Source organism: Photinus pyralis, unplaced genomic scaffold (genome assembly GCF_008802855.1).
Source record: "Photinus pyralis isolate 1611_PpyrPB1 unplaced genomic scaffold, Ppyr1.3 Ppyr1.4_LG7, whole genome shotgun sequence".
NCBI lineage: Eukaryota > Metazoa > Arthropoda > Insecta > Coleoptera > Lampyridae > Photinus > Photinus pyralis.
The window spans coordinates 42,529,865-42,552,758 of record NW_022170738.1 but is presented as its reverse complement, the minus strand read 5'-3'; the positions used below and the strand labels follow the sequence as shown (position 1 = coordinate 42,552,758).

The 22,894-nt window shown below is 35.6% G+C and overlaps 7 protein-coding genes across 8 annotated transcripts; 3 read left to right on the top strand and 4 right to left on the bottom strand.

The window, feature by feature from the left end:
* Window positions 1-578: 578 nt before the first annotated feature.
* Window positions 579-4,589, bottom strand: LOC116177274 (inositol-pentakisphosphate 2-kinase). The gene is made up of 7 exons (XM_031496206.1): window positions 4,296-4,589; window positions 3,774-4,143; window positions 3,531-3,724; window positions 3,033-3,091; window positions 1,624-1,782; window positions 1,170-1,574; window positions 579-1,124 (listed from the first exon to the last, which is right to left on the bottom strand). Exons 2-7 carry the CDS (start codon window positions 4,126-4,128, stop codon window positions 953-955), a joined length of 1,344 nt encoding a protein of 447 aa, XP_031352066.1. The 5' UTR covers window positions 4,129-4,143; window positions 4,296-4,589; the 3' UTR covers window positions 579-952.
* Window positions 4,590-5,593: 1,004 nt separating this feature from the next.
* LOC116177275 (60S ribosomal protein L10) lies at window positions 5,594-6,707 on the bottom strand. Its single transcript, XM_031496207.1, has 5 exons — window positions 6,580-6,707; window positions 6,420-6,448; window positions 6,062-6,367; window positions 5,903-6,014; window positions 5,594-5,853 (listed from the first exon to the last, which is right to left on the bottom strand). The coding sequence occupies exons 2-5, from the start codon at window positions 6,440-6,442 to the stop codon at window positions 5,635-5,637; spliced, it is 660 nt and encodes a 219-aa protein (XP_031352067.1). The 5' UTR covers window positions 6,443-6,448; window positions 6,580-6,707; the 3' UTR covers window positions 5,594-5,634.
* A 90-nt stretch (window positions 6,708-6,797) lies between these two features.
* Window positions 6,798-7,522, top strand: LOC116177278 (mediator of RNA polymerase II transcription subunit 9). Its single transcript, XM_031496212.1, has 3 exons — window positions 6,798-7,032; window positions 7,087-7,192; window positions 7,240-7,522. The coding sequence occupies exons 1-3, from the start codon at window positions 6,935-6,937 to the stop codon at window positions 7,378-7,380; spliced, it is 345 nt and encodes a 114-aa protein (XP_031352072.1). The 5' UTR covers window positions 6,798-6,934; the 3' UTR covers window positions 7,381-7,522.
* Window positions 7,502-8,305, top strand: LOC116177276 (protein YIPF3-like). The gene has a single exon (XM_031496208.1). The coding sequence runs from the start codon at window positions 7,640-7,642 to the stop codon at window positions 8,219-8,221; it is 582 nt and encodes a 193-aa protein (XP_031352068.1). The 5' UTR covers window positions 7,502-7,639; the 3' UTR covers window positions 8,222-8,305.
* A 391-nt stretch (window positions 8,306-8,696) lies between these two features.
* Window positions 8,697-12,501, bottom strand: LOC116177273 (RING-type E3 ubiquitin-protein ligase PPIL2). Its single transcript, XM_031496205.1, has 7 exons — window positions 12,329-12,501; window positions 11,758-12,284; window positions 9,932-10,362; window positions 9,737-9,888; window positions 9,502-9,691; window positions 9,313-9,452; window positions 8,697-9,258 (listed from the first exon to the last, which is right to left on the bottom strand). The coding sequence occupies exons 1-7, from the start codon at window positions 12,358-12,360 to the stop codon at window positions 9,174-9,176; spliced, it is 1,557 nt and encodes a 518-aa protein (XP_031352065.1). The 5' UTR covers window positions 12,361-12,501; the 3' UTR covers window positions 8,697-9,173.
* An 83-nt stretch (window positions 12,502-12,584) lies between these two features.
* LOC116177277 (ubiquitin-conjugating enzyme E2-24 kDa) lies at window positions 12,585-14,535 on the top strand. 2 transcript variants are annotated; one of them, XM_031496209.1, is made up of 3 exons: window positions 12,585-12,725; window positions 13,162-13,628; window positions 13,682-14,535. In XM_031496209.1, exons 2-3 carry the CDS (start codon window positions 13,166-13,168, stop codon window positions 13,777-13,779), a joined length of 561 nt encoding a protein of 186 aa, XP_031352069.1. In that variant the 5' UTR covers window positions 12,585-12,725; window positions 13,162-13,165; the 3' UTR covers window positions 13,780-14,535. The 2 variants fall into 2 exon arrangements, with proteins under 2 accessions (XP_031352069.1, XP_031352070.1); XM_031496210.1 differs by having other exon boundaries at window positions 12,639-12,725; window positions 13,179-13,628.
* A 993-nt stretch (window positions 14,536-15,528) lies between these two features.
* On the bottom strand, window positions 15,529-20,556 carry LOC116176358 (CD63 antigen-like). Its single transcript, XM_031494878.1, has 5 exons — window positions 20,302-20,556; window positions 20,061-20,249; window positions 19,843-20,013; window positions 17,173-17,391; window positions 15,529-17,124 (listed from the first exon to the last, which is right to left on the bottom strand). Exons 1-5 carry the CDS (start codon window positions 20,362-20,364, stop codon window positions 17,059-17,061), a joined length of 708 nt encoding a protein of 235 aa, XP_031350738.1. The 5' UTR covers window positions 20,365-20,556; the 3' UTR covers window positions 15,529-17,058.
* Between the last annotated feature and the right edge of the window lie 2,338 nt (window positions 20,557-22,894).

The following is a 22,894-nucleotide window of genomic DNA, read 5'->3' as shown; positions in this document are numbered from 1 at the left end:
ATTATTACTAAAATGAAACCATTTGACATAAGAGTCTGTAGTCCCTCTTGCTGAACTACAATTTTTTGGAGGATTGATAGTGCATGTTCTGCTTCATTATGCGAGTACGGACATCCGGGGGGTATGGCGTACCACCATTTCTTATAAATAATTAAAACATATAGTGTGAAAATTTTGACTCAGAACATAACAACAAACGTACGGCACAAAACATGAATATTGAAGAATATCTATGGCATAAAACCGGCGTTATGCAACCCAGCTTACAAGTTGGACAGCAGTGTAAACAAAAGAAATTTATTACAGTCAAGCCAACTAAACAGTTTGTTCTTGTTTCAGTTTAAGCACAGATAAAGTTTTATCTGCGAGTTTAAGAAATGAGAGGCGCGAGAAGTCCATTGTAAAACACAGAGACCAATACAGTCAACCAAGTGCTTATAAATAGAATTATATTAGGTACTACTTATAACTACTTATTTATCAAGTGTGCCATAAGGTTCTTTATCCTTTTTTTTTAACACTTTGTTCCGTATTTCCCTCGTCTTGTTTGGGTACTTTTAAAAACATTTAAATAGGAATTAAAAACTTACATAAATAATTTATTGTTTTAGGCCAATTTATGTAAACATACCAATGACAGTTAAAAATCAAAATATTTAATTTTTTAAAAACATGGTAAAAATTTAAAATGAGACTAGCAATCATACATTACAACATTATAGGAAGTTCCATACAATCTCACAATCATTTATAGATCATTAAAAATCGTACCTACACTAAAAATTCACATGGGATTAAAAAATTGTTTTAAAATTAAAATTTACAGATCACTATATACGCTTCCCAAACAAGTATCACAGTTTTAGTTTTAAAAAATGGACAAAAATTATTAAACAACATTTTACAAATAAATATTAACATAAATAAATAAAATTAACAGTAAGATTTGGGTTCAGGCCGATCCTTGCATGGCCGACATATATGCAGTTTCCATTTCCATTTGTACTTTCATATGCTTCTCAATGGTCGACACTGGTTTCGGATACAAATCAAACACGCCAATGTCAACAAAAAATCGTAAATCTTTTACTTGAATTATTCTATCTTCGTGTTCGCAAGCGAGCCTACAAAACACGATATAAAATGCATTATACCGAGAGAAAACTTACTTTGGTATCTTCTGGAAGGTAACCATTAAAGATAAATCGTTAGCAATGGCAGATATCATGTAAGGTACTAAATCTAGATCGTCAGGTTGTGACTTTTCAGAACCGAGGATTACTTTCTCGATAGTGCATCTTGGACAAAACTCGTTATCGGAACTAATTTTTTTCAGTAAACGATCAACATAACTGAAATTATTGCTTTTGCATTTATTTAACTTCTTCAAGACGTTATTATATTCGGCGACGCCTAAACGATTCAACTTTTGTAAAGCTAGTATCCTTTCCAAAACGCATCCTTTAGGTAGATTCGTTTCCGTTCCGGCGTCATCGCAATGTAAACAATTGCGATTCAACGGAGACGCCTTAAGTAACGCCCGCGTTACCAAAGCGCAAAAATGGTTGATTAAACTGAAAGGGGAAAAGTCACGATTGGTTTCTAGTCGATGTCGAATCATACTCATTGTCGCTGCATTCGAATAGTTCGTTTAGCATCGTATAAAATTTGTCTTGCGACGTGTTTTCGCCGTAATAGTAGACTCCGTTGCAAAATATTCGCAAATTATTTTGGGGGTTGGAGATGAGCGCTTTTAGTGCCCTACAGATTTTCTCTGTATCTCTGCAAAATAAAGGAGAATTAAGCATTTGCAAATGCTCCGAAGCTGGGCGCATTTATTAAACATGCTGGAAGCAATGGGTGGATTTGTCGCAAGGTACTTAGGTCTGTGAAGCTGCCACAGGATATTTTATAACAAGCGCTCAAGCTAAGTACCGAAGGTAACCAAACCAATTAAAGAGTATAATAGCAGAGAAAAAAATATTGTCATTAGTACAGATTAGGTAATCTGTGTCGTTACAGAGCACCGCAGTAAATCAAAAATTAAAAGCATTTGCTTCAAATTTTGGGCAGGAACTCTGGCTTAACGCCTAAAATGATCAAATGATCCTATAAAAATTTCTCAGACCCATGGACATACATATGCCACAGTCAAACGATGACCAACAGTTGAGCAAAAAACTGCACAAAAACAGCTTCAAGCTGGCAATGATATCGGTCGAAAATGTTCATAGTCTGTGGCTGGCTTTAGACGTCAAACGAGGGCAGTAACCAAAATATCGTTTTCGTGACCATATTTTTATGTTTCAATATTTTCTATTACCAACTTTATAAAGTCTTTAATTATACAAAAATTTTAGTCTTCTAGCTTGGTGACAATGCTCCATACAGTAACTTACTAACTTTAACCACATTCAACACACTGTGCTTTAACTAAACAGCATCAACATACACCCTTTAAGTTGTATCTCGAGTTGTATGTATTACCACTGTAAAAATCAGTAGGAAATATCAAATAATATCCACAAAATCAAAGTGATTTTCAAGAAATTTCTTAAAATCACCTGTTAACATCATGATTTCTGGAACTGTGTACTAGAGGTGGCACTATTGAGTATACAACTACGTTACTGATTGCCCATGTTGCTATGTAACTGTGTAAATAACATGACATGTTAAATAATCTATAATCTATAAAAATAAGTTAGTTGTTCCACAAATTCTGATTCTGTTAATAAATCCACATTTTTCACCAAAAGCAGTTGTGCACCTGTAATTTTCCACAACTCTGTTAGTTATCCCCTTGCACCATCACAATTGGTAATAAATTATAATGTAAACTGTAAGGGTTCATTACAAATCAAACCATTCAAAAATTTTAAAAAATCAAAAACAATTAATATTATTTATTTATTTGAAATTATCGAAGATTTCCGAAGGTTGGAAAATACACAAAAGATATTGACATATATAAAGCACACGAAGCTAATCTAATTCAAAATTCAAGCAACCAAAGCAAATGGAAAACTCACCCAGAAAATAAGTCCAGAGGACAATAGGAACTCAGTTTTTTAATTTGCTGATTTTTTATCTAAAAACAATTTATGTCAATTTTAATTATTATTCTTAATTGGTATACAGGATGTCCTGTCTAAGATTTGAGATTGTGCAATCCAATCCGATAAATTTTGTTTTTGTTTTTTTTACTGCACCTTAATTGCGCCAATGCCCTCTATGCAATTCCTTTAATTTCTACCAAGTGCAACATTAATAATCAAAGTGCAGTAAACCCTCAGACAGAACATCCCATTTTGACCATGTTTATGTCTCTTAGTCAATTGTTGATACAAGGACTACCTGACAGTTTTTCAAATATATTTTACGATTCCTTCGTGTGATACATTTATGAATTTATTTTGCAATGGAATACTTGAGAACCCAGAACATGAGTAATGAATTAGAGGAAGTAAATGAAATGAACTCAATTACATGGTCAGCTCAGATAAGTGAGTCGCTATAAAAAAAATTACCTTTAAATACTGTTTCACACAAAACTGACACTTATCAATGACTCTATCATCCTCCATAAAACCTTTTTTTGGTTTAATCTCGACTGCATAAGTCACGCCTTCTCTACAGAAACTATTAAACGTAGTAGGCAGAAAAGCATAATCGACAAATATTGAGGCCATTCCAACCTTTAGGCCTTTATGCTTACGTTTCTCTAAAAACTTAAACATTATTACATACGCACACACAATTCGTATCTATACCAGGTCTAAAATTTGCCAATTCAAATTCTAATTTTTTTATATCACCTTTCGTCGTTTCGATACTAACGGCCGGTTGAGTATACCAACTACCTAATAGAGGAACCATAATTAAATTGTAAAAATCCAAATCCCGCTTTTCTTGTTGCATATCGCTCGTAATGTCCCAGTGAAATATTTCCATAATCCAAAATAGAAACCATTGCAAAATCGTTTGGGGTTTATCACATTTTTTTATTCTCAGAATTTTATGACAAGAGGGCAATGATAAAACCACGTTAGCGTTTCCCTCTCCCCTGTACAGCCATCCTTTCGTTAAAATTCTATTTAAATTCTTGTCGGTCACTTCCCTGTCCATTTTCTTCAAACTTTACTAAAACACAATTCAAAGAAGTTACAAAGCTTGCCGGCGTGGGATCATTAATTAAATTGGTTTTAAAAGCAGGATGTTCCTAAGGAAGTTGCGGTGTGGAATTGAAATTGAATCGAGATACATTTGTTACTAATTAAGGATACTACACTTACCCCCGACTATTATATTACTAATAAAGCTATTACAAAATTGCATTTGCATAAATAAATTATTGTTTAAATTGTTGGGAGAGGATAATCGCGGTGGGATAACCACATTGTTTAGTTCATATCAACAACAGTAGATCAAAGTTCATGCTACCGACACTTTTTTGACCTACATCTGTCTTGACCTACAATATGCCAGTGGCGCCCACAAATCACTTTGTGGTGGCGCCCCAACAAAGATACGGACCCGCCAATTTTAAACTTTTCTATCTGTCTGGAATAAGCAGCAAAGATAAATAATAAATATAATATAATAATAAATAAAAAATATACAACTATCTAGTCAAGAACAAGTGTAGTTTTTACTGAATAAGAGTGGTTTTTCCGGGTTGTAGCATTCCCAACAACGCCGTTTGAAATTGTGTGGCCCAATCTCACTCGCCTAGGCCTTATAGCGGTCTAAGTCTTTGGTAGAGTTCTGCCGTCTATTTTCAAAGCTCTAGGTCTAAAGACATTTGAAAACTTATGGCAATAAATTATTATTATGAACGCTCTGGTACTTAACTACAAAAAATTCTGCAAATTCTCTTATTACGAGTTTTGAAGAAACTTTTATTATTCCGCAAGCCTCTGTCTATAGAATTGGGGTTAAATGGAAGAGCAGACTGTGGCATTGCCGCAGTGCTGAACTTCGCCCTTAATGTACTGGAATAAATATTTGTTTTCTTTTTTTTGGAATAATAAAGGCAATATTATTATTATTAATTAGGTTTTCCAAACCCTATGGACTCAAAGTACAACAACGAAAGGAATGTACTTGAAACCAGAAGTAACAATACAGTCACAAGGATTTGATGTCGAAGACTGCCCAACAATAAGTAGTAACTTCTTGATTTATACAATGCCTTTAGTGCACTACTACCACAGTTCTTTGTGTATCTGTGTTAAGGTTTTTTAAAATTAATATGTTCGTTTTTTATTTTGTTTAAAATCGATTTTCAATTTTAATTTGAGTAGCGCTCAATTATAATCCGTTTAATAGTTTTGGTAAGTCGTATACATCACTTTCTTTAATCTATTGGTCTCTCTGACCAATGCGTGCAGTCAGTTATAGAACATGGTGAAGGTTGTGAAAGGTTCAAGATTCTTAGTTTCTAGTTTTGTTTAAGGTCTGTAATAGAAAAGCAACTCCCAAGTTTTGTTTTCACTTTTTCAACAAAAAATCAAAACTAAACAGCTGCATTTTCATTTGTCAAAACTACTCCTAAAACCTCCTGCAATTGACAGAAGGTAAGAAAAAACCATTGTCGTAACATCTTTTATTAAGTGTCAAAAAATATTAAAATTAAGCAGCAGCGAGTTCTTCCTGAACTCTCTTCCACTTACTCAATGGGCCGTGCTCTGGACGGTATTTGACATTGCATCCGTCTGGGGCAAGTTGTCCAGCTGCTTTCATTTCTTCATAAACTTGTCTGTCGTATTTTGTGAATCCCCATTTCTTCGAGATGTAAATCTTTTGACGGCCAGGGAACTTGAATTTGGCACGACGTAAAGCTTCAATAACCTAAAAGCGGATATAATTTCCTCAAATATCTTAAAAGGTGACATTATACCTGTGCCTTAAAACGGTCCGTTGAGCGTACACTCATGATAGGTTGCCCAATATGAACGCGAGCGACAGTTCCTTGAGGCTTTCCAAAAGCACCACGCATTCCTGTCTGAAGCCTGCAATTCTATTACTTCACAAGTTTTAGACATAAAGCTCGACTCACCTATCGGCTCCGGCACAGGACAACATTTTGTTAATTCGGATTACATGGAAAGGATGCAATCGCATACGAATATGGAACTGATCTTTACCGCAGTTCTTCACCAAGTATTTGTTACAACAAATACGGCCCGCTTCCAATGCTTCGGAGCTCAGCTGTTCATATTCGTCCGAAACTAAGTGGACGCACAGAGGAAAATCTTCGACGGCCGCCTTCTTTTTACCCAAATCGAAGATACGGATTTTCGGATCGGGAACACCACGACAGAACCGCGATTTGGGATACGGTTTGTTCTTACAATACCGATAACTAAAAGTGTAAGCTAAAGTACACCAAAAATAAGGGATTCGAGGCATCTTACCATCTTGCAGGTCTCCTGCCCATTTTCACCTACAAAAATTAGTCAAACGTTAAAATTATCACGTAGGAATGCAGTAAATGAATTTGTTTAATAATTGTTGTTAAGAATTTGTTGAAAAAGTTAAGGATGGTTGAGAAATTAATAGATTTGCAAAACTTACCGTCTATGCTAGACAGATTTTTACAATAAAGAAAATTCACTACAAGAGTGCCAACTTTAGCAAAACGAACGAATTGACACCTAAAACGTGACTCCCCTGAGAAGCGCATGCGTTGCGTTACGTACACAAATTTATTGATATGATGAAATGTACAAATTTTTGCATTTTCTTTACGAAAATTTCTAAATAAAATAATGTGTTAAAGATAAACAACCTTTATTTATGTAGGATTTAAATTTGATCGAATCTGTCAGTCAATGTGGCTTTTGGCAACACTGCACCAACTTGACATTTCAGAAACTAAAAAAAATTTGTAAAAATCAAAACCAGATGAAAAGCACTCAAAAATGAAATTATGGAAGTAGCGGAACAAAATACCGAAACTAAAAAACGGTTAACGGTAGAAGAATTGCAAATAGAAATTTTACCCGTAATTTACGAAATCATTAGAAGGTTACTTGAACCACTGTCCCAAGAGTTGTGTAATAAACTTATTTCTAATTGTAGTATCGAAAAAGATCATCACGAAACATCTGCCAAGACTAGAGAGTCCCAAGATTGCGCGCAAAAGGTGCTGGAACTGCAGAAACGTCTAGATCAGGCGCGAGTTCAGGTAGTGACAAAGCCACATGGCACATTTAAGAAACCTACATCTTTTAGATCCGTTTACTGCCGGGCATCGAGTTCAGTAAAGAGCAGCAGCTAAATAACCTAGAAGCTTTAAAGACGCAGTTACGATTAAAGCAAGAATTACTGCACAAGTATCGTTACATGTACTCATTTCAATCTCACAAAGCATAATGGTGTTCCGATTTCTATTACGTTTTTTATCGAATAATGAGCATTTAGTTCAGAGACTTAGTGAGTCATATCCCATCAGAAGAGCGGCTCAGTGGGTCGTACTAATTTTCTACCGCGGAAAGGGATTCATAGAAGATAACAATCTTCACAACAGATTAACACCCGAACAGTTCAGGTCCTTCATAAAGCGATTTTCGGAAAATATTAAAGCGGAATTGAAACAGGGAAAGGACCAATTTAAAAAGTAACACCGTGCAAAATGTTTAGCAGGCTGAAAACGTTAGTTTGGATTACTCCGCAGGAATTTTGTTGGAGAGTTCTCGTTTCATTTTTGCCACCTGTATCAGTTAGATTCAATAAAGTTTATGTCGATTTTGTTGGACCTTGTTTTGCAATAGTTATGTTAACGTTAGTTTTGAATTATGGTAATTTACAACACAAATTTGTACATTTGTTAGCACCAATCCAAAGTGTTTTTCTATATGTTTTAGTTGCTCCAGTTATTTGTTATATTTTAAACGGGTTAGGACGGTCCAAACTAACTTTCTTAGAATTGTTCTGTATAGTAACGTATGCGCTTTATGGGCACATTGTGACCTTAGTGATATCTTTTGTTTTTTATTTGGAGGAGAGTAATTTGTTTTTCTTCTCTTGCATGGTGGTGTTTGCAGGACTGAGTGCTCTGCGATTAGTTTTCTTACAAATGCAATCGATTCCCCTACCTGGCGCTCGCCTAATTGTTTGCAGTTTTTCCTCAATTGTTCATGTTTTATTTTTAATATTCCTTCATTTTACTTATATGCATCCGAGTTTTAAGTATGGTAGAAAAGCCAGGAGTTGATACATATATTTAATTAGTAATTTGGCGAACTGAGATATGTAGATGTAATTGAAGTGATGAATAAATAGAAGACTTTCTCATTTATTTGAATGACTAGGTTTAAAGTTAGCAGTGAAAGGAAAGTGCAGAGTTCAGCTGTAGAGATACGAATCACGAATGCAATTAGACTATTCCAGAATGCATCAAATAACATTAAGAGAGAAGAAAGGAGAAGCAGTTACTTAAAAAAAATAGATCTGCAACGCCAATAGTGCCAAAGCAATCGAACAGAACAAGAGAGGGATAATAAATAAATAAAAACTAATTGTAGTAAAGATGACTCAGAAAGAACTGAAGTAAAAACCGTAGGGTTCGAATAGAGAAGAAGCTCTGAAGTCGCCAGCTGTAGCTGTACCGGGCACGATGCCCTGTGTTCCTTTTAGGAAAGCTGATGAGCCCGAAATGGGATTTCCCTTGTCCCCTCATGTACCACCTATTTCCTCAGGGCTTGAAACACTTTTGTGGTTATTTACTTACTGTGAATGTCAATTCAAATGAACAACTTGCAAAATGAGCTGCTCCGAACGAACTGCACCAGAGCTTCACACACTCGAATGGAAAGCAGTTTTTCGTGGTTTAGTCGATTTTAAATTTTGTTTATAGCCGCATTGTCATTTGTTTATTTAATTGCAAAGAATTTTGTGCTATTGGGTGTGGAACGTTTGGAAATATTTGCGTATTGTTTGAAAATTTTATCTCATTTTTTTATTCGTTAGTAGATAAGAGTTGCGCTTCTGGAAGAAACAGAAAGACGTACATATCACCCACGAAGTCCTCCAACCACACTTTTGCTCTCAGACAGTAAGAATATGTTATTGCACACTAACGAAACAATAAACAAGCCTTACATTCAAAACTTTTAAGATAGTTACCTACATATTTACAAAAAAATAATCATTTAATACATATTGCCCTACCAGTTATTAAAATTAAAATTATACGCAACGTTTTTCTTCTTTCTTACTGTTAGTGCCCCCTCGTCATCATTTTTAGTGTTGCTAGAAATATTTCCAGTTAAAAAAAACTGTGCCCCACGCGTTTAGATAATTTACCTTTTAGTAACCTGAGGATTAATATATTTTCCCACACCTGACTTATACACTGTTAATGGTTTCTTCGCTTCCACCTTCCTTTTTTGGGCCAACTCCTCTTCAGCTTGCCTCTTGAGCTCGTCTTCACGATCCTTCTTCAGCTATGAATGAAAAAAAGTAAGTAAAGCGAAATGGGGCTGAAAGACCAACCGTTTCGTCTGCTTCAGTGTATGGATCTACAAATATTTGGGCCTTAACTATAATTATATCCTCTATTGGACGATCTTGATTGTCAACTTCAATGCGCTCCATTATCGTTAAGGTGTCCATGCCGCCAACCAGTCGACCAAATATTGTGTGTTTATTATCCAAATGTTTACATGAACGAAACGTTATAAAGCTAAAAGTATACCCTCAAATACACATTTTACCACATACGCCATACAATTGTGATCCATTGGTATTTTTCCCAGAGTTGGCCATGGAAAGTACGCCGCGTCCTGTATGAGTTAAATTTGGTCTAAACTCATCCTCAAACGGTTTTCCCCAAATTGATTTACCACCTTGTCCGGAATCTGTCGGATCACCACCTTGAATCTACACGAAAATTTACATCATCACACCAGCACCGGGCACTCACCATAAAATGTCTAATCGAACGATGGAACTTAGTGCCGTCATAATATCCGTTGTCACAATGCCTTAAAAAATTTTCGCAGGTTTTTGGAACAATATCACAGTGCAGCTCGAGGTTTAAAGGTCCAATGTTCGTAACCAATCGTACGTAACCCTTCTTTTTCACCCTGGAGTATCGGACGAGATCCTCGTGCATGATGGCCGGCTCGTGCGTCAGCTCTACTGCCATAACTGTTGAGGTAAAGCTGGCCGCCACCGCGCCCGTCGAGTAATGGGCGGCGTTAAACTTATCCGCTTTCTCCGTACTTTTCGGGGTGCCCTGAATTTTTATGGTCGGCTCTTTATAGTCGCGTTCCAGTTCTTCCAGTGTGTGTTTCGTTTCTGGATTCATTTTCTTTATACGCGCTTGGGGATCTCCTCTTTCGGCCACCTCCTCTGTTGCATACAGTGATATTAATAAGGTTCATCGACTTTCGGTATACGTAGATGGGGATAATCAAATTGAGTTAACCGATCGATTAGAGGTCATTAATTTGTCATGCTCCAGCATCAATTTGAGACAGAAATTCTAAATTGCGGAAGGGCACCTTAGGAGAGAGTTAAGAAGTTCTGGAGAGCACTTGTCAACTTGTTTGTTATTTGAAGAGAACTTTGAAAACAAGTGCACTTTCGCAATTGCAACTTCTTCTTCCCTACAGACTGAAATATTTAGATTTTAAGTTCGACGTTTCAGTTTTTCTGGAATTATTTTTAGCTTCCTAGCTTGAGCTACATAGGTGGCTGTTGCGATCACCGTTTTTTGGACATTTCAAACTTCCATGTAATTTCAACGTTTTAGATCACTTTAAACAACTTGTAAAGGGTAAAATTTTCTGCCGTTTGTATGTAGATCACCGACTAAAGTAATGATAATCGGAAGCTTACTGCCATTTAGGCAACCAACCATACACCGTGTGGGATGGGCCGAAACAAAGACGACAATGCGCGCCGCCGCTCAGGGGAATTTCCCTGCTTGTCTCAAAGATTCCTTGTACTGATTGTACGTTTGTACAATATTGCTCAAAAACATAACTGATGACGTGTGTGCAAAATTAGCTAAATTCGAAATTATATGTGCTATTTTTCTTTACAAAAAGCGTCTATCTTTAAAATTTCAAAGAAATGTCTATAAAGTTGACATTGTGCACTCTGCGCATGCGCACAAGTAATTTTTGCAATATGCGATATGTTTGCCATTACTAGAAACATCTGGGGTTAAAAGTTCAAAACAATGCGCAAAACTGCATTTTTGACATTGGTTCTAGTTTAACAAAGTTCCTGCAGTTAAAATTGGACATAACCAGTGCAATAAAAACCGGAAGTCAATGTTGTTTCTAACAGATATAAAGAAAGATGCATAATAATACATAAACATAAATAGCACATGATTCACTGTATCAAAGATCCCAATGGTCAACCTCGAATTTTGGACACCCTGGTCAATAAACTAATATTTAAAGAGAGTATTTACATGTTGAAGATTTTTTTATAAAAAATGTACCTATTTCTTTTAAAATATTGTGTAAAAATATAGAGCTCAAGCTCTAATCAAAAAAGAAAGTTAGCAATAGTTCCGTTTGGTTGAAACACACTATACCTACAAAAACATTCTGAAAAATTATGAACACATTCTACCAAAAGTGTAAGAAAATGATGAAAATATTGTCCCTTGTTCGATATAGAAGATAGGTAAGTTAAACCAATGTCTGAAACTTTGGGGAAATTACACAAAAATCTCACATTGTAAATATGTTTCAAACATTCAAAAAGAGACCATGTGAGCCCACTTACCTTCAGTTTCCATTCGTAAATTATTTTTAACGTGATGAAACAGCGAGATATTAAATTTAGTTAAATCCCTAGGATCTTGCAGAACGATAACATCTTTCCTCTCAAACGGCGCGTCCGTAATCAAATCTTTCCAATTCTTATTCTTAATGTTAAGCTGTTCGATCGCTTCCATTGAGTAGACGTTTCCCGTCGTCCGTATGGCAGCAAAATGCGAGCTGTTCGTCAGCGTCCTGAACAATACGGGGCAATGAAACTCGCCCTCCGCGTTTTTGTGCAAATTTAGTTTAAACAACGCCTTAACGTCCATGGGGCTGCCGGTGACGGGGTTGACTTTAAACTTTTTGAGAAACGGTAGAAGCGCCTGCAAATCGAATATGTTGCCGTTGTCGTCACAGTAAGGATCCTCGAAGGGTTGCAATGACAAGCAGCAATGATCGAAGGGCAAGCGTTTGAAAGCAAGATCGTCGATAACCGGACCTGCCCTTTTACCCCCATACAAAGTGGTCCACTCTGTATAGGTTAAGTACCTAAAATAACTGTAAATACAAATGTAAATTATCCTTAAACTCACATTTTATCCTTCTGATGCTGTCTTTTCCCCATTTTTATGTTTAATAGTCCAATACAAATTTGAGGTTAACACGAAAATAAAAAACAAATCAGCGTTACCAACCCACTTATAAATACCCTGCCGGGTGCTACCGCGACTTTCAAATTCACGCTAAATTTGCATTCGCTCATCCCTCCAGAACGTTCACTTTAAAATAAATCCTGCGTAATTTCGTTTTTCAGTAAAAAGCCTTTAAAGGAACAAGAACGTTTCGTAAAAAACTCACGCCGCAGAGGGTGTTATTAAAAGTTGCCACCCCTGTCAGTCACTTGCATGCATACGCCATGAACATTTCAATGTTCTGAAAGAGCAGGGAGTGTGTCTTGTTTTTATAAATAAGATTATCGCCAATTCCCTGGTAAGTGCCTCAAAAGCTGCTTATTTACTTTGAACACATGTAGAATAAGTAGATCGTCGTAATTTCGGTTTTTCGAAGGTACTTTATTAAAAATGTGTGCAGGGAGACGTCGTCAAATTACTTTCGAGAAATTGACAAATGAATCACAAATTATTGTTATTGTTGCATGTCGCGGGTGTATTGGGAATGCCAAAACGCTCGTAGAGGATCTGAAAGCGGTTTTTATAAATTTTTTCCCGTAATTTGTGATTTACTCAACATGGCCGACCGTGTATTGTAGGGAATCAATTTTGCTTTTGGAGCAGGTTTAGGTTACAAAAACAATGGATGAACCTGTCGGTTTTTTGTTATTTACCGCTGTAATTCGTCCCCTGCTCGACTGCACTATTAATTGCCTCAGAATAGCAATCATTGAACAACAAAGAATTTTTTACAGTATTATGTCAACTGCAGGATCCAGTGGATCGGGAAGAGGCCGCGGAGGTCAATCAATTGGCGATCAAGCTAAAGAGGCGAAAGAATCAAAACCGAATCCAAAGATGTCGAAGGCCTTAGGCACGTCCGCTAAACGTATACAAAAAGAATTAGCCGAAATTACGTTAGATCCGCCGCCGAATTGCAGTGCAGGTCCTAAAGGCGAAAACTTCTACGAATGGGTCTCGACGATATTAGGACCGCCGGGGTCCGTTTATGAGGGCGGGGTTTTCTTTTTGGATATTCACTTTACCCCCGAGTATCCGTTTAAGCCACCAAAGGTTACCTTTCGCACTAGAATTTACCACTGCAACATTAACAGTCAGGGTGTGATTTGTTTGGATATACTTAAAGATAATTGGTCGCCGGCGCTTACCATTTCAAAGGTACTGCTGTCAATTTGTTCGTTACTTACAGATTGTAATCCAGGTAAGTTGTTTGAAGGGTTAAATGTCAATTACTTATTGTGTTAATGTGTGTAGCCGATCCGCTGGTTGGCAGCATCGCTACACAATATCTTCAAAATCGGGAAGAACATGATCGTATTGCCAGGCTGTGGACCAAGCGTTATGCAACGTGATTGACTCGTGCGAAAACGATATTATCCGTGTTAACTCCTTTTGCCCTTCTGGCACAATTTGGCCCTTTCATCTCAACGTTTCATCATCATTGATTTCATTTGTCTACCAATAAATGTTATTATTTCGATTTACTTTCTTTTTAGTTAGCTTAGATTGATATAAGTTTGTGTATAGATATAACCGCCCGTGGTATAAGATTTATTGAACAGTTGCAACGTATTAAAAATAAGTTTGTGATTTTGTCTGATAATTGTAGTATAATTTGACAAATTCTTAGTTGAGACTATAACTCGCAGAGGCCAAATGTATGTGGTATTTTACTTTACGTATTTGTAACACTGAAAATTATGTACTGAATATTAAGTAATAAATTTTGTGTTCAGTAGGCACTAAGTATACGTTCCTGCTTGTTATATTTAATTTCGGTTGTACTAGACAATAAAGTTTTTTTCTATTTATTTCCACTACATTACTAATGTTAATCACTTTACTCTTTATTATCGTCATTTGTCTACTCTCAACACAAAATTTTGTGAACTTCTGCAAATAGGTTCCTGCAATGTGCAATTAAAACAGGAGTAGTTTGCTTGTGCAAAGTGAATTAATTAGTTCTTGTCTTGGTGGAAATAAGGAGTGGGTGTTGTCATCGGCTTGTGTATAATTTTTTTTCTACATTTCAAAAATGAGAATATGGACTATTCTTCTAGACTTATGTATTTTAGTTGTAATTGTAACAATAAAATTTTAGTATGTAATCGTAAAGTGTCTTTCATTGTACTACATGTTTGAAGTTAAAAAGCACCTACAAATGACTGTTCATAGGGTGGAAATCTGGCGCTTAGCTAAGAGAAATTTTATGGATTAAGGCACTATTTTGGTGTATAAAAGAGCTTGGAATTGACAAGTGTCAATTCAATATGTACATTTATGTAGTATTATAAGGTGGTAAGCACACACTAATCAGTTTATGTCCAGTATTTTCTTGGTACCCAAGCCACACGGCACTAATATTTTACTTATTTAAATAATACCCAATCTTTCAAAAGGTAAAAACTTTTTGAAGAATATTTAAAGAATCTTTGAAACTGATACAGGGTCTTCTGAACAATCTTTCACGAATTAAATAAATCACTTCATAGAGATAAGTACTGTAAATTTTGTGATATTTCTCTAAAAACCTCTAAATGTAATTTTAGAAGCTTTTGTAAGTCTCTGAAAAGGGTCCGTGAAGTTAGCAGAACATTGATGGCTCAAATGTCGAGACTAGGTGGATTGGTTAGTGCTTCGTTTGTACCGTAAAAAGTTTTGCAGCAAAACATACCACCCCTCTGAAAATGCTATATAACAGAAATTTGAGATATAAACTGTGTCTAATATAAGGATGTCTTATGGGGATCTCCAGGAACCTCTTGGTCATTGTGGAGCACCTAATCCACTAGCCCATTATTCATTCTTACTATAGAGAATATCTGCAAAATCACGCAAGCATCTCTAAAGGTACAGAGAACTTTTAAAAATTCCATAGAAATAACAAATGAATGTAGAATCTCTGACAAACTTAGAGACATCTCTATCACAAAATAAAAATGTTGTAAAGAATGTTTCCAGCATTTGAAGATTTTCTGAAACAGTTAAATATGAATAGAATTCCATTAATATTTGGGATCCTTTAATACTTTTTGAAGAATCTTTAAAGATATTTGAAAGTATAACGTAATGGTCTACACTTTTAAATACAACACAACATACAATTTTAAAATTTCATTCTCTGATGCAACAAGGTGTACAGGATTAAGAAACAGCAGTGTTACTGGTAAACAATATGCTAAAGCTCTACGATTTTAGTTGTACAACATAGACCTTTATTATATAAGTATAGTAGATATAATCTTATAACATTTATATACTTCATATTCATTGTGTATGTAACATCAAGGTGAACTTAACCAGCATGTGTAACTTAAGAATAAAAAAGACATATTCGAAAATTGCCAATTTCAGTAAAGGGTACAAATAGAAATTTAGTTGCATTACAAATACAAAACTATCTACTAAAAATACACGAGTTGCCTCCAAACAATCAAGGCTTAAACACAACATTGTTCATAGCTGCCTGATTAACAGTAATATCCTCACATTTAAAAAAAGAGGAAAAACGACACTATTTAAATAACTGATCCCTGATCGTTATCTTTGGTGTTTAAACAATACTGTAGGTCTACACGTAAAGTATCTAATAAAAAATAAGCGATTCGTTTAAGACACCACATTTTGAGTATAGCCCTTTATCCGCTATTACTAATAGCAGTCTTAAATTTTCTTAGCTATTACGATTATTATTAGTCTGGCATAAAGTAAACGCTACAAAACTTATGACTAAATAATTACTTTTTTTATGTAAATGTATAAAAAGTGCCACGTTCTATTGTTATATTATAAAAAATTACACGTGCTGCTATTTGAACACACTATATAAACATTTGAGATTCAGTATTAAGACAACATTTTTGTAAACAGTTAATACAAATATGAAAATATGTAGAAAAATTATTATTGACTTAAGATTGTTCCTCCTTTTGTTTGTATGCAATCATAGCAGAATTTGGCAATTTGAACTATGTGCAACGCTATAGGTTTTATTTTATATACAGGGCGACAGCCGATCAGTTTTAAAAAGCAAAGGACGTACTATTTGTACACATTCTCATACGAAATTTTGTTTAAAATATGCCGTTCTACAATCTAGCAACAATGAGATTTTTCAAGTTTGAGAGAGCGCTTTGATTTTGAAGAGTCAATTAGGTATTCCACAAGAGCACATCGCTCGAATTCGAATTGAAAACCTAATTGTGTGTTTCTTAATCATTAGCTGCCAACAACTAAAATGGCGCATACTTATACAGTTATTAATAACATATAACTAACTAAAGGTGAAAAGTGGCGTATAAAAATCTGTTAATATCATAACATTATCAGTCATATAATAGAAACAATATACTCAAGCGGTGCTATAATCATTAACCTTAAAGTTTAAAATACGAAAAATCAGATCCATGAGTAAAGGCAATTGTGTACTACAAATACAGTTAATTTTCAAACATCAACGCACGAACGAAGTAAACTTACATAACTAAATATTGAATTGCGCGCTACACTACTATTTCAGGTATATAAATAACACAGTGTAGGTGGGTTATAATACTAAATACATAAACATTGTGGACAGATTAAAATGCAAAACATTTAGGTACCGAGTGCGCTTAATAAGAATCTGTCCTTTATACTGTCTCGTACTCCTTGCGAATTGAACGTGCCAAACAGCATGCGAAAACGACGCCGATCAACTGAAAAAGAACTGGTGCCAATTCAACGATTTACAAGTATCCGGTTACCTGTATCAAAGCAATGCCGACGCCGACGCCACCGATAACAGAACCATATTTAATGAGCGCCTCCTTTAGTTCATCTCTGCACGATTTGGTATACTTGTCCTCGGTATTGATCGTGCAAATGCCTTCCTGTGTTATATTCGGGCAGCAAGTGTGGGGTAAAGAGTCGTTAGTCGTGATCGCTTGCCAATCTTGAGGTCCGAGCATTCCGCAGCAAGTTAACTGAAATTATTAAAAATGTGTGTAATTGGCACAGGACATCAAATGAGTAAAGAGGAAATTCTAGAATACAAAATACCACAAAGATAGGGAAAGTCCTTATTAATCATTTGTTTTTGGCTGTTAGTAACAATGTAAAAAATGCCCTCATCAAAAACCACAACTATGACACACATATACACTGACAATATTTGTGTATATCGGTGACTATGATGACTATTAATTTTCTAAACTTTCAAAAAAATACTAAGATTTGACTTTGTTTAGAACATGTAGAGACGTTTTCACATGATGCAAGACGTAATCTCACAAATGTTCAGTGATCATGTGCATTTTGATAAAAGTGGTGTCAAAATCGTTATTTGCCTCCTCTATTTTTATGTGCATGTTGCATTATCTTACTACCTTTTCCTGGGTTTTCCGTTTTTTAATTGTGTGTTCTGTAATTGGGCGCATGCCTGTTGAGGGCCCAAAACAAGAGAGGGAATAAATAAATAAATAAATAAATAAATTGGTTAACCTAAACCTAAGTTACAATAAACTCCCTAAAGAGATGTTCCCCCACACCTCATATTTTATGAGCTAGCTGCTAGAGCATCAAAATGATGTAAAATTCGATGCATGTATTTTTTATGCATGTTTTGTTTGGTATAATTTAGGAAAAAATCATTTTTCTGCTTAACCATGTATCTTACGCCCTCTAGCGATTTCTCTTAGCCATGTTTGTTAACAAAATCCCAACCCCGTACAATTAACGGTTCCATAGATGATGATAATAATAATAATAATTCGTCCAAAAGATCATAAAATACTATATAAGACAAGTCATACAACTATAATTAGGATACTTGCAACATAAATTCGTCCACAGAGTAATAAGAATTTTTTCAGCTTTACTTTAATAAAGGTATTTAAATCGGATATGGTTTTCATATCTGACCTAAGCATATTGTACATTAAAGCACCGGCATACACTGGGTTTTTATATACACCTCGAGATTATGTTTTTTATACTGTAGCGAGCACTATACTGAGAGGCATTTTGTGTGATGATTAAGGTACTATTTACAAACACTAATATTTCATACATAGGTATACAAACAAGGAAATGTGAGACTGTAACTAAAAAAACGCATTTCAAAATTTTGAAAAATCTTTAAAATTTAAAAATAAATATCTCCATAAATAAGAAAGTTGATATTGCGCATGCGCACATGTGATTTTCACAATATGCGATATGCTTGTCTTTACTAGAAGCATCTATGGTTAAAATTTCAAAAAAATATCTATAAATAAGAACATATATATAATCCATTATAAGACTGATATAAATTTATTGTTAATTAATTGTAAATAAATAAATGTCACCAGATTTACTTATCGTCACTGTTAAAGTGATACCTTACCTATTCGTACTCTTAGAATAAAACTGAGGCCAGGTGTCCATCGGACAGGAGCGACCAAGATTTGATCGAGCGTGTGCTGTTCTATTGAAGCTCTATTTTTGTCGTGGCCGATCGCCACATTGCAAACTTCTTATTTTGTGAGTCATTTTTTCTTGTCTAACAAATGCATACTCGAGTGCATACTTGAATGTTAAACCATATAATGAAATATGATTAATTTTAATCAGCGATTGCCTAATAAAGTGTAGAATTGCAAGATAGTAAAAAATTAAGCATGTAGGCAGTTTATTCTTTTACGAAACTGATTGAGAAAAAAACATCAGGTAAATTGATGAAGTATTCCTTTTGAAACCAATTTTTTTTAAATAAGTGAAAAGCAGATGGATATTCTCATGCTAGCTACAACCTTGTACTTTTATAACAGAAACAGATAATCCATTAAGGAAATTAGAATGTAAGTAAACAGAATGTAGATTATTTATTTAAATGCCACAATCTGGTCAGTATTTCAACATTTTCTTATCTATGTAGCTTACATCCATTACGTTATGGTTAATGAACCCATAAAACATAATAGCTTGACCAGACACTCATTACTCATTAGGTTTGCAGATCAATATATAAAACTTTTGATTTTATTTGTGTAATAAGGTACAACCACCATGTGGATAAATAAACAAACATGAAGAGCACTTTCAACTTAAAGCAATGACCGGATTATGATGACAAACTCCAAGAATAATGATGAGTCAATTTGCATTAGAACTAAAATAACCACAAAAAGTTTTTCCTAACTATTTCCTGATGTAGTTACTTACAAGTGCTTTAAATAGAAACCTAATAACAGAGTCGATCCACTTTAAATATACCTGCAGTAGCTTTTCCCACAATTATAATTAATCAAACAAATCTACTACTGCAATACACAATTTGTGGAAGAACAAAAAAGGCCTTGAATTGAATTATTAAAGGAAGCAGGGAATAGGAACACATGTAGTACATCAGAAGGAAATCAATAAAGTTGCTAATTTGAAAATTAGGAACTCACCTCGTGCTGCATGATATCCCAAGAGCGTTTATCGTCAGTCTTGTTGTAATAATTATGCATGGTCGTGTTCAGGTGTGTATCGAGCATACTTTCGATATCCTTGCGACGAATGTAGCCCGCTATTCCGGCAGCCATTTCCAGACAGAATATTATCACGAGAAAGGCAGAAAACTGCGACAAAATCATCTAGTTAACTTAAAAGACCTCCACCCCCTTACCGTGATAATCATGCAGTGATTTTCCTTGACCGCGCCGCAACATCCGAAGAAGGCAACGACGAATACAATAACTCCGACGATTATTAGTAGTATGGGTGCGGATCCGAGACTCGGATCGACAAATTGTGAGTAATGGTAGTACAGAGCGTGTATGACTGCACCTACAGTCAGGATTGCTATTCCCGACACCTGCAAGTTTAGTGTGAATATTTAAATGGGGACGACCTAAGTAAGTACGAACCGCAAACAACAGGTTGAAGCAGAATAGTAAATATTTAATACAGGTCATTCCTGCTGACACCATTTTGAGTGGAATTTAATTAAATGCACAGTTCACAAAAAATACCACTTATGAGAATCTGTATTGGCTTTTATTAACTACGTTAACTATCACTTAAAGCTGCCTGAACATACGCTATTAAACACAATCGCGTTGGGTAAATGGCTTCCAGTTCGATTAGAAATATCACCTTTTATTTCATTCCCCCACCAACCAAACACTTGCAGATGTGTTGCACATTGACTCCCTCGGTACTGCGCAAACGCAAGCGCGCTAAATTTGAATTTGCTTTAACGCACTAATTAATAAAGCCTTCGGTCACTGTGAATTCCAGTTAATAGTTTTTAGAGAGGATAGAGGATGTAACACCAGGGAATCTAGGGGGTATGGAATACCCTCCAGTTATCTCCAGCGTACGAAAACGTTATGATGATAGATGTAGAAAGTCGAGTAGGAAAATCTTTCCAGTATTCCATATCTCCCAGACCCCCCCCCCGCCGGTTCTACATTCTCTCCTAAAATATTTGGCAGATGTACTAATGCTACTATTACTTTAGCTTTATCCTGTATGTCACAGCTAGGGTTGCCATCCGTCCGGGTTTCCCCAGATTTGTCCTAGTTCAGGAGGCGTCCGGGTGGGGTTTCATTGGTAATCCGGGTTTTAAGCTACTGAGGCATCTATGAGTTTCTGTCAAAATGTAAGCCAACAAAACTTTTAAGCGCCAATCAGCTTTGGTTGCAATTTTTTAAAACACCGAATCCTCATTTATACTTGAGTTATTGAAAATTGCCTAGTGCTTTTTTGCATTCCTGCTCATAATGACCCCACTGGACCTAGCCTCCCCAAGTAAATCTCAACTACTATAATTAATAATTCAGTAGATCTTCGGGCTGGTACCTAATCACGGCATTTTATTTTTCTGCCGCGCTGTGTTTAATATTTTATTTGTTACTCAGATGTAAACGTTGATTAACAAGACAAAACGCAAACGGGTAAACGTCATGTTTAAACGCTACTGACTTGTAAAACTGACAGCAGACTTGTAAAACTGACAGCAGACTTGTAAAACTGACAGCAGACCTGTAAAAATTTTACAAGTTAGTAATCTAGTAATTTCATTGGCCAGAATTAATGCGAAGTCTCTGTTACATGGATCACATGATATTTTAGACATTTCTTCAAGATCAATTTAAGAACTAATTATTTACGTTTACAAATGAGTAACAAATAAAATATTGTACATTATACGCCAGGTAATAGTTTTTACTGGCTCTAGGAGATGACAGGCTCGCCTAACGGCTCGCCAGTCAACTTCTCCTATCGCCAGTAAAAACTCACTTACCTGGCTAATAATGTAAAATACTATTTTTAAACGCATTATTTATTAAACTGTTCCAAGGAATACGTAGTGGCTTTTTAATTATATTTTTTTGTAGGCGATATCGGCGCTAGTTCAAAGTTCATGGTCATTTGAACAATTTTTTGGTAAATAAAATTCTAGATTTTTTACCGTAATTCGATTTTTTGTCCGTAAGGATGCATTTTTTGTTTCAGAAAATGAATGGCCATCTTTTATTTATGCGAAAATGATACCACACTTGCCCTAGTAGTTATAATTTAGCAGTTATGACGACCAACAGCGCGCGCAGCGTAAGAAAAGTTTACCCCTCCCTCACAGCAGCGTGTCTCTCGCTGCCTCCCGGGCGATTTCCATTCGGGTCCACCTAAGTAGAAAGTGTACCAAATCTGGTGCTTTAATGACAAAAATATTGGTGTTGGCGTCCACCCCACTATGCATAAAAATTAATTTGAAATAAGTAAACGATAACAGAGGAGGGGCTACGTCCAAGTGGAACTGGCCGCCCCATCGATTATATCTATTTGCCCTTTTAAGGGTGGCGCTCAAAAATCGAAATTACTTGTAAATGAAAGCTCTTAAATAGCTCGTAATTCCAGTACAAATTTAATTTGAACAAAGTAATTCTTATCAGTGGGGGGGCTGAGTCCAAGTAGACTCGGCCACCCCATAAGAAATGTTCGATTCCTAGTGATTAAAGCGAGCTCTAAAATTTTAAGCTTGCGATATGAAAAGCTCCTAAATAGCTCATAAATTGGATACCATTCTTAAATTGATTCACAATGTGGGGGGGCTAGGTCCAGCGGGGTCTCATAATGCCAACGTTGAAAGAAAATGTTCACTAGTGACATAACAGTGGACCAAAGAAAGGAATGTATTGAATATTGAAACATTCTAGTCAGTGGTAAAAATAAAGTACAATTTCAAAGACTATTTCTTTAGACAATATTTTTTTATCAAATTCAGATATGTCCGGGTTTATAATCCCTAAATCCGGGGTTTTCACACTTCCTGTCCTAGTTGGCAGAGTTTTGAGATGGCAACCCTAGTCACACCTTAACTGTATAGTCAAGATATCACCAGCAAAATAGCTTTAAGGTGGCTAGGAACACAAATACCTAAGTACATGTTCTAGGTTTTTCTTGTCGTATATCAAGACGCCCCCCGTTCTGCATTCTCCCCATAACGTTCAAGAA